Below are 14,989 nucleotides of genomic sequence, written 5' to 3'. Positions count from 1 at the left end.
TGACCTGTAAGGCAGCGTTCTAGCTGGTGGCTCAGGCTCTTGCCATCTGACCACTGTCAAATACCAGCAGGTAATGTCCTCTAAACAGGGTTCTACTACTTAATTAGTATTATTATTACTAAATGATGACAGATGGAGTATCTGCCTTTCAGTAGGATTACAAATCACTTTATACTATATTGAAGCTGCAGTGCTGTTTTCATGTACAAGGAGGCCACAAAGGCATTCCACTGAAAGCTGGGCATATTGAATCAGGAGAAGCACCACTTCTTAACTGACCAAACTATTCACTATATAATAGCTACAAGTACAGGGTGAATCTACTGTACCTGGAGACAACAGTTGCCCTCGCCAGTGTAATATCCTGAACTCCTCAGAAGACCTCCGATGAGCCCTATCGTATCTGTCTAATTGTGAAATTCTGGTGACAGGGTTTTAGTTTCAGTTTGACTTGTCATTCAGAGTGGACTGACTTGACTCTGGGAATCTCGGTTCATCGCTGTTTCAACTTGACAATATAATGACATAATAAAGCATGCTATTACCTTCAGTGGGCTTTCACAGTTTAACCATGTTCTTAATACAATATTATTATTATTTTTTTTACATTATCAATAGTTTCTGGCTGAACTGCATATATAATCCAAATATTATTAGCCCCAAGTGTTGTGTTGGTAAGTGAATGGTGCTATATGTTGATTACTGATTAAATAAACTAGACAAAAATAATATTAACTTAGTGTTTTACAAATAAAAGACTACTTGTCATTGGAAGTTGAAAGTTTCTGAAGTAAAAAGCCAAAGGAAACTAGGCACCTTTTGATTGTTTTTTTTTTTTTTAAATATACAAACAAATCATTAATATCATCTGAGATACGGTGTTAGCTTTTTTGTTCTTCAGAATATACAACACAATTGTAATGTTGAAAATATAAGGGGGGGATAAATACAGAACATAATTAAGTAGCGGTTATGAATTCAATTCTTATTGTGTAACTGAGAATAACCTGGATTGCTAATATCATTTTGACATGTAGTCACTTCTTTATAACAATGATAATACAGTGCTTTTTGTATGTTGAATTTTCTCAGTCGTGTATAATAATATACAATGTGATCAATTGTACAGCAACATACTTTTCAATGAGGAAAATATACATGCAGTTATAAAATAACAATATAATGCATCTTAATTAAGTGTTACATGGATAGAATCAGTGTTCTATAAAGTACAGTATCTAGTAGGACTTGTTAAGTATAATTGATGTTATTAACTGTCTGACCCTACGTTGTGAACACGATAATTGCCTTGATTTTGTACCAGCCTTCAGCAAACTTTTATTTATTTTATTTTTGTATTTGTTTATTTGTAATTTATTGAATTAGTGATTAGATAGCAAAGGCAAAATACAATGTAAATGTGCTTAATGCAATCATTGTGCCAGGGGTCATGAAAGTTATGTTAAAACATGCAAGTTAAAATAAAAAAATAAAATCCTTTACTTGATTATATCGTCTTTACATCAGTTAAGTAATGTTCGTAATAGTTTTTCAGCGCATGTATTTTACATGTCTGTGGAGAGTTCATAAAACAAGAAACCATCAAACATTTATTGTATTATTCAAAGGTAACCTCCTGTATATGTTTAGGGTTGCATTTGACTATAATCTTTCACTTACTGTGTGCTATTATGGGTTGTGAGTGCCCTCTGTATTTGGCTGCGCTGGTTTTCATACAAAGGAAGGGTAGCAGATACTAGAATACAGTATTCTAGTTTATAATATCTTTACTGCAGGATATTTAACCAAGGCAGCCAATGTCTTAGTAGAAGGTACATCCTAGACATGCAGTAATCTTCATGCAGCTATTAACAACAAACAAAAATGCATGCATACCATCTAGATGTGGACTCTTGTAAACATTTTAAAAGGTAAGTGTGGATACTTTTTAGCACACACTTTACCATGCTTTACCAGCCATGCTTCTCTATGCCATCCCACTTTACTGGATTGTCATGCTATACCAATGTTATTTTTATATAGAGCCAAAATTAAACAAAATTCAGATTATACAAGTAGTCTAGTGTTCACCTCTACTGTAGTTTTGAAGAGCATGTGAACTGTGACCATGTGTGCAAGTCATGGGCAAAGATCCAGCCGGATAATCATCAATCACTAGAAAGGCAAATAAGAGCACTTCAGTAGCATATCATTCACTTGTTTAATACAGCTGCAGTACATTAAAAGAGTGAATCTGTTTGTCAATTACTCCTCATCTTCTATTTATATATTGAAATTCTGGAAATACTTGAAATAAAATAAATTGGTATTCAACTTATTAAGAGAAATGAATTTGTGTTTACATTATCTGGGTGGATTTGTAATCTATTTTTATTTTTTTATTTGACTATCGTTCGTCTTTCTGTTGTAGTGATGCATGCCACAATTTCCTTTTTAACGGACGTTCAACTCATACATAGCACAAACAATACAATGACTACCCATCCTAAACACCCGTCTTAGTGCTGAGAAATGAGCATCTTCATATGGGTGTGAAATATCAGTTATCTAAACAGCACATCATGTTCTGTTTCAGTCAAGAACATTTGTAGAATCACGTCTAACATACATGTATATCTGGTAAACTGAAGCGTACCTATTAACCTGCTTTCTTTAAGTTTCAAGTAGGTGTTAAACATGCTTTTAAAGTTTATGTTGGCTTTATTTATTACACCAGGTGTGGCTTTTCAATGTAAATCACTTTGACGTACAATATATAATTTTTTTTTAAATCCATGTAAGTCTATTAACATTGAGATTGTCCCCATAAATAAATACAGCCACAATGTATATGTTACTGACAAGTGGATGGTTAACAAAAAACAGACCTGCTGGAAAACGACTTGTGTTCATTCTAGAGAAACTGTTGCTTCCTGTTTAGAGGAGGCTTCCTCAGCTGACTCCCTCACTATACTTGGTCTCCATCTTTCTTTCTTCCCTGCACTGACCAGCAGACTTAGTAGCTGCGGTGTTCCTGCCAGCTGCAGCTCCTCCTGTTAGTAAAACCTGTGGCTGGTTTTCTGAACGCAACTCATCACTGGAGTTGCTGAACTCTGTCCTGCTCAGGTCTTTCAGTCACATGCATGTCAAGAACTACATGTATACTCAAATTTGCACTAACATAGCTAACTGCTTCTGGCTTTCTGTCATTGCTCTGTTTTCACCATTTTCCTATATAGCTATGCCGGGCACTGCCATAGGTGAACTCACAACCATTCAAATATACAGGACCTATGGTAGAACTACAGGTCTAAAGCTCCCGCCACACTGGCATGCTGAAGCCGGGTTGGAGCCTACTCGGGTGTGGTGCGGGTCGGCTAAGCATTTTCACACTGCTTTTTGAAGAAGCAGGGTCGACCTGGGTGAAAGAAACATATACCCAATGCCCTGGAAGCAGGAATGTTCATATGATCATACTTTCATCTGTTTTTAATCGGTCTGTACGCTGGACTGGCATGCAATAAAATCCAGTTTAAGCCAACCTCTCGCAAATTGTTTGGAAAACATGCTTGTTACGGACGCTTCCATCTAAACTTCTCTGGATTGAATCGTCAGCCAAAATGTTGATTAGAGCAAATCTTTCTTAAAATCACTTGCATTTATTAGATTAAACAAAAGCATTCAGAGTTGTTTATTCAGGATATCAAGATATTTAGTAACATGCTATCCGGGAGCCCACATTCTCTGTGAGTGTTGTAGCACTGTAGTTTATATATATATATATACAAATTCATAGATGACAATTGTGTAAGGCATTGCTGTACAAACCCGTAAAGGTTTTACTGCAAAACACAGTATCATATAATAGTACTGCATAACATTTACCTAACAGTTTATTATGTAGAATACGTTTTTTATTGCAGCATATTTGTGGAGGGAAAAAAACGGCGGGCAGACGTACACCAGACAGATAATCATAATAGAATCTGTTAACTATACAGTATACTACAGTGGTGTCTGTCGACTCTGCTGGCGACCATGTGAACCCATAGAGGGCGCCCATGTTCACATTATGGTGATACCTGAATTTGATGCCTGTAACGGGATGCTAGTCTCAGTGAAATCCTCCCTCCCTGAAAGCTGTGTAGGGGAATTGCCAAAAGCAATAGGGCACGGTTTTCATCATCTTATGCAGACGCAGACATACACAGTGAAACTCTGGACCGCTTCTTTATCCCTTACAAAGTGATTTAAAATAATCTACATAGCAACAATTTCAGCAGTCAGTTGTTCACTGCTTCTCAAGATTTTCTGTTGGTTTCAGCAGTTTTTTTTTCTTTTTTATAAGGTCTCCTTTCATCCGTTTCTTGCGTAAATTGTTTTTGCACTGCTTTTTGGTTTGTTTTCTTGAATTGTTTTTGTGTTGATTTTGGTTCCGGGGATGGATAGTGTTAAGATGGCTGGGACGGTCTTCAAAGACAGAAAAGACGTGTTAAAAGTGTTTGTCGCTTTATTTTCTGTTTCTTTGGTTTATTCTTACAACATCGACTTGGACCATCCCGTGGTTTATCATGGACCCAAAGGGACATTTTTTGGATATTCCGTCCTGGAGCACTACCATGGTGATACAAGATGGTAAGTTACTTTACAAATTCCGTAGAGGGAAGCAACATCAAATTTAAGAAACCATGTTAATTTCGAAAGTTTTACTTAATAACAAACTAATGTTCCAATGCGTTACCGTTACGCACAGACTCCAGATACAGCCAGGGAGCCTTTTCGAGTGTTTTGCCTGCAGTTACTGGTTGACGCTGTTCACAGATCCTACTGTAATAAGCAACTGTATATTTATTTAACGACATGTTCATGAAAACTTTGTTTCAAAACGGTTCAAATCAAACAACACGCTAAAACTAACACAAGGCAGATACACAGGCTCAAACAAGTGTGTAGGATTCGAAATTAGAACACATGGGTAAGGGCGCTGGAACTAGGGGTGCTGGGGGTGCGGTAGTATGGCTTCCATCATAAATAGGGGTTACATTTTTGTTCAATGGCTTTCAGCACCCCCACTATAAAATTGTTCAAGTGCCACAGCACATGGGTGTCATATAATCTAACCAGGAATTAAATATGGAATTATTTTTCATTAGAGCTGTAATGCTGGATTAGGGGTGAAATTCAAGTCTTTACGGTCGTTTTTTAACAGTTTTTCAGGTTTGTGTGTGTGGCTGTAATCGGTTTGCAATTACAACACACATGCCTCTTTTTAAAAGTTCAAGTAATTTCATAATTTGATTCAGATTCATAATTGTATTGTTTTGCAGACGACCTTTAACCCTGAACTACTGAAACGACTTTTCGGTTGGTTTCACAGACCCGGTTACACTAATCTTGAATCTTGTTAATTTAAGCAAGGAAAATACACGATTAGAACTAATCAAAGTCTGTGAAACTAGCCTTTAAAGTAGTAGGAAAACCAGTCAGTAGAGTACAATTTTAGCATTATGGCTCTCTTTACAACACTTAAGCAATATTGTTTTAGGTGCAGTGAACTATATTATGGAAGAGGAATATGCTATATACAGCCCTGGAAAAAATTAAGAGACCACTGCAAAATTATCAGTTTCTCTGCTTTTACTATTTATAGGTATGTGTTTGGGTAAAATGAACATTTTTGTTTTATTCTATAAACTACTGACAACATTTCTCCCAAATTCCAAATAAAAATATTGTCATTTAGAGCATTTATTTGCAGAAAATGACAACTGGTCAAAATAACAAAAAAGATGCAGTGTTGTCAGACCTCAAATAATGCAAAGAAAATAAGTTCATATTCATTTTTAAACAACACAATACTAATGTTTTAACTTAGGATGAATTCAGAAATCAATATTTGGTGGCATAACCCTGATTTTCAAGCACAGCTTTCATGCATCTTGGCATGCTTTCCACCAGTCTTTCACATTGATGTTGGGTGACTTTATGCCACTCCTGGTGCAAAAATTCAAGCAGCTCGGCTTTGTTTGATGGCTTGTGACCATCCATCGTCCTCTTGATCACATTCCAGAGGTTTTCAATGGGGTTCAGGTCTGGAGATTGGGCTGGCCATGACAGGGTCTTGATCTGGTGGTCCTCCATCCACACCTTGATTGACCTGGGTGTGTGGCATGGAGCATTGTCCTGCTGGAAAAACCAATCCTCCGAGTTGGGGAACATTGTCAGAGCAGAAGGAAGCAAGTTTTCTTCCAGGACAACCTTGTACTTGGCTTGATTCATGCCAATGCTGCCCGATTCCAGCCTTGCTGAAGCACCCCCAGATCATCACCAATCCTCCACCACATTTCACAGTGGGTGCGAGACACTGTGGCTTGTAGGCCTCTCCAGGTCTCCGTCTAACCATTAGACGACGAGGTGTTGGGCAAAGCTGAAAATTGGACTCGTCTGGGGGTGCTTCAGCAAGGCTGGAATCGGGCAGATTTGTCTTTGTGAAGGACGAATGAATCAAGCCAAGTACAAGGTTGTCTGTATACATACATACAGGTGCTAAGAGTCTAGCAAAGGATCAGAGTCTTGCATGTTTCATATAGTGTTCTGTACCTGTTACACTGGGCGTAAATTTACAGTGTGCTAGTACAAAAATACTAATGCACACAAATACACCTAAATCCTGACTTTTACACCCTTCATCGTTCATTCATTCGTAGATACACACATATATAGCTATAGAGAGCTGAGACCACCAAACTTCTATAACTGAGCCAGATTCATATCCAAGTTATTAAGATCATTTTTAAAATGTTTGCAAATTACACAATCAGAAGTGGTTTACAATTCATTCAATTTGTGTTTATCATTTTCAGTATATTTAGACTGATGCCCACTAGTCCACTAGTCATAGGCATTGTTTTGTTACCCAAAAAGTTTGGACACTTTTGACTTGGTGAAATGCTGTGCAGTAGTCAACTTTGTTTTTACACTCAGCAGGCTTTGCAGCACCAGTCCTGTCAGTTTCCGCACTCGCATGGCGGAGATATGCAGTTCTGAAACCACAGGCATGCTGTATGTAAAGCATTGTGTTGGCAGGGACTGAAACGCATCATACTGTGAAGAAACCTAGTTGTACGAACATGTCTAAATAAATAAATCCTTTGGGTTATTTTTCTCCCCTTCTGCAGGGTCATAGTAGGAGCCCCCAAAGCAAACTCCACCTTCAGTGTCTCAGTGAGTTCCCCAGGAGCCATCTTCAAATGCAGAGTGGACAGCAACCCCGAGAAGAGGTGCACAGAGATGGACATGGGCAGAGGTTGGTGCTTAATAGCTACTTACTGCATGCAACTTACAGCACTGCATTTTAAGTAGGAGATTCCAGACTGCATCATAGGTCTACAAATAGCATTACCACCTGCCTGTGTGTGCTTGCTCAGGCACATTGCTTGACATACAGCATGGAAGGACAGACGCTGAAATGAGAGACTTTACAGATTTTAGAAATCTTGCAAAACATGCATTTAAAAAAGCTCTCCAGAACAGTTAGGATTAAGATTGAAAGCATAATTAAGATTGAACATGTACTTAGTTTGTAGTCCTGAATTTAAATTTTTACTGTACAATGTAGACTTTTGTCCCCCTTGGGAAATGCGTTGTTGACATTCATTACTTCTCAGTCTTAACAGTGCACACAGCTGCACGGTAAGTGAAAATAAATGATGAATGTGTACTTACAACTACTGTAGGCAGCATAAATACACACACACACACACACACACACACACACACACACACACACACACACTTTTTTACATCAGATGAGAAGTGGGAGTATTTATTTGCTGTGCTTACAGTTCATGTGCACACACATTTTAACAATGCATTTATTTTTTTACAATTAAGCAGCTTATGTTAAAATTCCTGCCTGGTCCTCCTTATCCCCTATTTTGATCTGTGCAGTTCTAGTCCAGAGCAGCCACTGACTGCCTTTATGGTTCATTAATATAATATCACCATCATTATTTTCATTTGGGATGTCGCATGCTATATATTTGTCCATTTCTTCAGCAAAAACATTGCTTAACTTCTTGATATACTGTAGGCTTCGGCATGTTCAAAGTGTTACCGCAATTGTGCAGTACATTATAAAAATGACTTTAACTCAATGTAAGCTTTTTGCTTTTGGTATTCACGTGCTTCAGCATGTAACACCTGCTGGTGAAATACTGTATTTCAGTAGTAATCGGTGATAAACCAGTTAATAGTCCGATAGCACCCTATAGCGTGCAGAAAATGCAGGACAGGTTAACTAAACTGCATAGCGCCTTGACTTCAGTTATATTCCGGAGAGTACCTTGCCATATTTATAGCTGGTTTTGGCTACCACTGTAATTTGTTGTTTTTCCGTGAACACAGCAATGCAACTGCTCAAAAGAGACAAGAATTTGCAGCAATTAGGAAGCAGGTGGTGGCGATGGGACTGAAACACTTGCTCGCCTATCCTGCTTCTCTCAAAGTTGTTCACAGCGGCCAGCATTATTTTATTAAATCTGCAAAAGAAGTCCCAGGGAGGAACCGGGAACTAGCCCTCTACCCATGCAACCGAAGAACCAAAACAAAGCATCTCTACCGACCCGTCTACAACAGTGATGGCTGACATTCAGTCCAACCCTCCTGGGGCTTTCATTGAGCCTGCTATGGAGACCGTGGCTACAGCAGCTTTTTCAACGGTCCTTATTTGAGAGTAGTCCACTGGGAGTACTAGATTCCTTAAAATCAAGAATGGTCTTGCTATATTTTATTAACTTTTTTTTTATGTTAATGGTATGACTAGCAGCCGATCGACCAGCACGGTTTTCGACCACAGTCACGGATCACCCTGGATTTACTGTTTACTTTTTGAATTATGCATATTTATTTCATTGTATCCTCTCTCCCTTGCTTGTTCTTACATGTTATTGTATTATTATTATTGTTGCTACTGTAATTAAAATGTAATTAAAAGTCAATTATATTGCTTTAAATAGTGTTGACAATGAGAGAAAACATGTTTTAATTTAATTAAGAGGCTACAGTAGTTTAACTTGGTTCTGAAGCTGTTGGCTCAGGGGGTTGCCTGTGTGTAAGCAGGGTCTGAGCTTGGGGATGCATGACTGTTAGAAAGTCACAGCACTAAAGAGTTTTAAATTTTTCCAAAACAGGGGGGCTTTCAATGTTGAAATCCTTTTGCGTTTTTTGTAATTGTATTTGTTGTTGTTTCAATGGTGTGTTGCAGAGCTCACACCTTTTATGATATTCAGATTGGAAACTGTTTTATAAGTCAGACCCAGATGTCTTGCTACGATTTGCTTTTTAGAGTATTTTCGTGGGGGAGAGGTCTCTTTGTATGTTACTGTAACCATTATAATGACGGATATTAATATTTTCACCTGGAACGTGCAGGGATTAAATTCTCCCATCAAACGTACACAATTCCTTGACTTTTTGAATCTGAAATACAAGTCGACCATTATTCCTGCAAAAATGTCCTAGATAATTTGAAATCCAGCAAACTGAAGGCTGAACTTAGTAAACAGCTCGATGCCCCAATAACACTGGATGAACTGAACAATGCTATTAGGTCAATGCAAACAGGTAAGGCCTGGTCTAGATGGCCTTCCCCCAGAATTATTACTAGGAACTTAGGACTTTTGAAATGATGCTATTAAAACTGGCTCTTTTCACAAAGATCACAAAACTGCATTGATATCGCTGCTGTAACAAAGGGCAAAAACCCTCTTGTATGCGCAAACTATCGGCCTATACCTCTCATTAATAGCGATGGCAAATGATACGATAGGAAATCTAATCCATTTTGACCAATCTGGTTTTGTGAAAGGACAGTTGGCATGCGTTGTTTGCTTCACATAATTCATTCGACCAACACTCACTCTGCAGCTTGTATAGTTTTTGTCCACAAAAGGCTTTCAATCGTCTGGAGTGGGTCAACCTGTGATTAGTTTGAGAACACTTCGGTTTTGGTCATGGTTGTATTAGTATGGTGCAGACTCTGTATAGTACTCTACTTGCTTTAGTGCAAACTGGCAGCAGTCGAGCTCCCTTCGCTTTGGAAAGGGGGACAGGGCAAGGATGTTCGCTGTCACCCTTATTAATTACTCTCTCTTTGGAGCCCTTGGCACAGTACAATTATCTTTCCAATTGAAATTGAAGGCTCAAAACATGTAATTTCTCTCTATGCTGATGATATTCTTTTATATCTTTTATATCTCTAACATATCAGAATCTGTTTCCCGTGTCTTGACCCTGTTTGATAAAGTTCAAAGGATGTTAGGTTACAAAGTCAACTGGATTAAATCAATTTTGATGCCCTTGAATACTGCTGCTAGGAGCACGGTTTTACCCCCTGTTGTTCTTATAGAGAAATGTTGTACTTCTTTAGGTAAACAGGTGTATTCCTACACTAGATTTGTAAAAGCAACTTTACTACTCTTATGGAGGTCGAGGCTGATCACTTAAGATGGCCCTCTGTGCAATTCTCTTAACAAGGTAGTATAGCAACAACTACAATGAATGTATTAACACACATACATTTGTTGTTCTTCATATTGCCCCTAGTCCCCCCCCCCCCCCCCCCCCAAATATTTTGATGTCCATTCTATGATTTCCAAATGTATTGTGAGGCAGACATCCATGAGGACAGCTTGCAACTCTCAAAGAGCTAATTTCATTTGAAATTCTACTACTGGGCGTTCCAACTGAGGTCATTGAGTACTTGGCTGGATCATGACTCTGCTGTTCCGTGGCGACATGTGGGGGAGGCCTTTGTGCTGCCTCACAGCTACAAATCCTTAAAATGTAGTCCTAACTCGTCGAGGACGTGGAATAGTAGTGAAAAATACACAGGTTTTGTAAATCATTTTCAACTTGGAGTAAATGCCATTTTTTAACAGAAGCCCAACCCTCCATCCTGGTCATCCAGAGGCGTTTTTACTTTTGATGACATCTTTGATGATGGAGGCCATCATAGAGCTTATGCAACCCTGTACAGTCATTTCCAAGTGAACATTATCTCGGCATGTAACATCTGTAAAGTTTCCACACCTGGCACTGGTATGCATATGTTTCTGGGACTGTCCCCTCATTGCCACTTTTTAGAGCTACATATGTAACTTTGGTGTTATCAAATTGACTGATTCACAGTTAGTAACTGAACCTTGTTTATGTTAACTTAATGATGACTCATTGGTTAATCTCGATTTAACAGCATATAACTTTACTTGTTGCCATAACAGTCGCTAACAAGTAAATGTTGCAACTTTGGATATCAACAGATATAACTCTGGCCAGCGCATGGCTCTGGATGTTTAGGGATATTGTTAATTTAGAGTGGACTACAGCCAGGATGAATGGGGCAAGGCCAGCAATGGTAGAGGCATGAGGTTCTGTCTCTGCTGCCCTAGCTGACCTTGTTATGGCATGAGCGCTGTGTGTAGTTTCCTCTTTTGTTATATATTTGGGTATTGTGAGCTCTTGTCCCTTGGTATATAGTTTTGTTAATTTGTTATATTTCTTTTTGATTTATTACATTTAAAAAAAATGGTAACAAAAAATAAAATTGTCCTATCTCGAACAGTTGAGTGTAAAAGGATATTGGGAAATGTATTAACGTGCATCCAGATTAGCACTATTTTAGTGCTGTTTTGGAACCACTGATCCTATGATGCATTTCTAGTTGCCATGGCGCTCATTATGTCATTTCCATAAACCAGGGCACAAAAGTGGAAGTGTTGAAACCAGTGGATAATTGTGACAAATATGTTGCGTGTGGTGTGTTAAATGTTGGTGTATAGTCATTGGTACACGGGATATAAATGGGTCTGTGTTTCACGTGTGTTTAGAAATGCATATTTGTATTTAGGCACGGGATTGTACATCACTTCACGTGCATTTAAAGTAGTTAATATGTGAGCACGAGGTTGCACATAATTAATTCACGTGCTGGGATTCAAGTGAATAATTAATTAGTAATTGAATCCCAGCACAACAGTATATATAGATGCATGTTTTATTCACTTGGGGTTGGGTGTTCGGTGAGTGGAGAACGGGAGAGAGAGGAGGCGAAACCAAATAGAGTTTAGAATCAATTCCTATACTTGTTTGTTTAAACTCACTGTGTTGTTAGTCTGTCGATCTGCTCACCGTTTTGTTAAGTGTTAGTCTGTTTTTGTTTGTATATTTATTTTGGCGTGAAGTGCCGTGTCCTGTGTTTTCGTGTTTGTTAAACTTTTTATTTACAATAAACTGGTGCAAGTAAGCATCCCCGTCATTTCAATTCATCTGTCCTGTGTTTGTGTATTCCTTTCCTGGTTCTGACGCTGCCCACTTCAGCCGTCTTTGTGACAATAATGCACCACCGTACAAGAAAAGGAAAGTTTCTGCAGATTTCAACAGCCCAGCAAACCATTCTCAAAAAACCGGGATCCAGTAACACAGGACCAAGAACAACAAAACTTTGGGTGCGAGTCATCAGTGTTTCCAGTTTTCTAATACCCCGATGTCGAGGACGCCTTGCTTTTGTGGGTTAAAAATGCCTGTGATCAGAATTGGACGTTCAGATTTCAAGTTGCAACGTATACTTTTTAAAAGTTCACTTACAACCATATTTTCAATAAAATACACAGTACTTTAAATATATAGTTCTTTTCGAAATTTGATTTCAGTGTTACTGTAACTTCACTGACAGTTTGCGTTTGGCTTAGACCCCTGTTAGTAAGAATTACTGATGAGACGATTGAAATTGTCAATAGTTTCATGGTCAGACGCTGAGGGAAGCAATATAAAAGATGGAAGGGCACCTTGTCAGCAGTTTGGGGAGCAGGGGTCTTGTGGCTTGCTGCTTGTTCGAAGGCATGTTGCCTAATAATACAGAACAAGTGCTAGCTGCAGTAGTAGAATTGCTAATACACATCCACTGTAGGTTCATAGTTAACAGTTCACTCGTGCAAATACATGGTGAAAGAAATGCCCACGTGTGGATTTACCAGATATCTTCTGCTGTAGTGGCACTCGGACAGGATAAGTATATGCGGTGAGTCTTAGTCCTGTGCGTATGTGGTCTATCTAAAAAATTGAATTAATTCTGTGCAGCAGAATCAATCTATATACAAATTTACAATGGCTAGCTGTAGCATCAATTAGATGCCAGTAAAGCCTGTAATTACTCTACTCATAGTTACAAATTCATTATTTTTAAGAAGTCTTTAATTAACTATTGATTTAAATTATTTTAATTGTGTACTTAAAATAGCAGTAATTACAGTTCTACAGTCACCATAATATAAAGTTGCCTTACAGTCTACAAGGCTTTGTTGAGATGATTTATTTATTTTTTTTTCATAAATCTAGTATTTCTAGTGTGCGGCATTTAAAAAAAAAAAAAAAAAAAAAAAAAAAATTCAAAGAAATGAGAAAAGAAAAATACAACTGAGACCACATAAAACTTTAAACTAAGTGGACCCCAGGGTGTAAGGGCTGCGCACAAATAATAACTGAAAAAAAGTGTTGCTAGGAGAAGAAAGAAAACAAATGCGTCAACATGAAAACACAAAGACACATTTGTGAAGCATCCAGATGGATTTTACAGAAATCTTTTAATCCAAAAAAAAAAAAAGAAGTGGAATCAAGTGCATTTCTAAATAGGGGCTTCAGTAATGCTATTACATAGACACAGGATCAAATGTCATTGAGCCAAAACAAAGCGGCCCTTGAACCTTTTTCAGGATGTCAGGTTCGACCCTATTTTAAGTTCAATGTAGTTTAAACAAAGAAATCATTTAATTGTATTTCGATAAAATCATTAAGGCACTTATCTCTCAGCATATCTGTGTTGCCAGCAGACACGCTAAGACATAAATGAATTATGTGGTGATTCACTGCCAGAAAGTATATACAAACATCCATACAAACTTTGTTATGAGCAAAGCATATTTTTACATCTACCTATGTTTGATATTCACTATTGATTATCTAAATGCTTGATGCAGACACGACTGAAAAAAGGACATTAACAAAACCTTTATATAAAACTAAAATAAAGTGAGTGTCCATGATATAGCTCTCAAAGATGGATAAGGTTTACGGAAAAACTGTGAAATAAAACAGGTGACAGATTTGAGTTTCCAGCAATTGGCAGAACTGCTAGTGGTTTGATAGGCTTCAAGCTGTTTGGTTCAGTCGCTGGTCGACTTTAAAAACACGTTTCTGCTGTTTACAAGTGCAGAAACCAATATCTTTTCAAATGTAACATTAATTTATGCCAGCCCTAGCAGGACTGTTGTTACAGAAGTAAAATATGATGCTGATGTCCTGTAATGGTTTATGTGTTTATTTGAACTGGAGCCAAGAATTCTTAAACTGCACACATAATATACAATATGTTACATTTTATAAACCAATGACAATTAAAGCATTTGTGTCAAAATTCCAGTACATCTTATCTGGTGTATCACTCTCATTCTGTGCATAGAATGTGTGACGGAATTCTACAGCTTTAATACAACACTTTTGATATGTTTAGCATTTAGATAAATGTATTTATCCAAATGCTAGAAGTCTCAAAAACAAATTATTAGAACTTGAAGCTACTGCACTAGCAAGTAACTACGATGTGATAGGTGTTACAGAAACTTGGTTACCTGAGAGTGATGGAGACGAATGTATTATTAGTGGGTATACACTATATAGGAAAGACAGGCAGGACAGAAGAGGAGGAGGGGTAGCGCTATACATCAAAAATAGTCTTGAAACCCAGACGTTAAATCCGGAATAACATGACAGCCGAAATTGAAATGGTAGAAATGACAAATGATAGCTTCCTAACGCAGTTTGTCAAGGCATGCTTTGATTTAGTCTTTTCAAATAACGAAGACAGAACTACAACAGAGGTCAGAGAACCATTGGCAAACTCAGATCACAACATGGTCTCCTTTGAAGTGCTTTT

The 14,989-nt window shown here is 37.9% G+C and overlaps 1 protein-coding gene across 1 annotated transcript in view; it reads left to right on the top strand.

Moving 5' to 3' along the window:
• The first annotated feature begins 4,167 nt into the window (after window positions 1-4,167).
• The window catches only part of LOC121314705 (integrin alpha-9-like), a 133,778-nt gene continuing 122,956 nt past the window's right edge, over window positions 4,168-14,989 (top strand). The window contains exons 1-2 of the mRNA XM_041248247.1: window positions 4,168-4,635; window positions 7,179-7,306. Of these exons, the coding sequence (XP_041104181.1) occupies window positions 4,442-4,635; window positions 7,179-7,306 (322 nt within the window). The 5' untranslated portion in view covers window positions 4,168-4,441. The remainder of the gene's footprint in view (window positions 4,636-7,178; window positions 7,307-14,989) is intronic.

This window comes from Polyodon spathula, chromosome 4 (assembly GCF_017654505.1).
Source record: "Polyodon spathula isolate WHYD16114869_AA chromosome 4, ASM1765450v1, whole genome shotgun sequence".
In the NCBI taxonomy this organism is placed as follows: domain Eukaryota; kingdom Metazoa; phylum Chordata; class Actinopteri; order Acipenseriformes; family Polyodontidae; genus Polyodon; species Polyodon spathula.
This window is presented reverse-complemented; position numbering and strand designations above follow the sequence as displayed.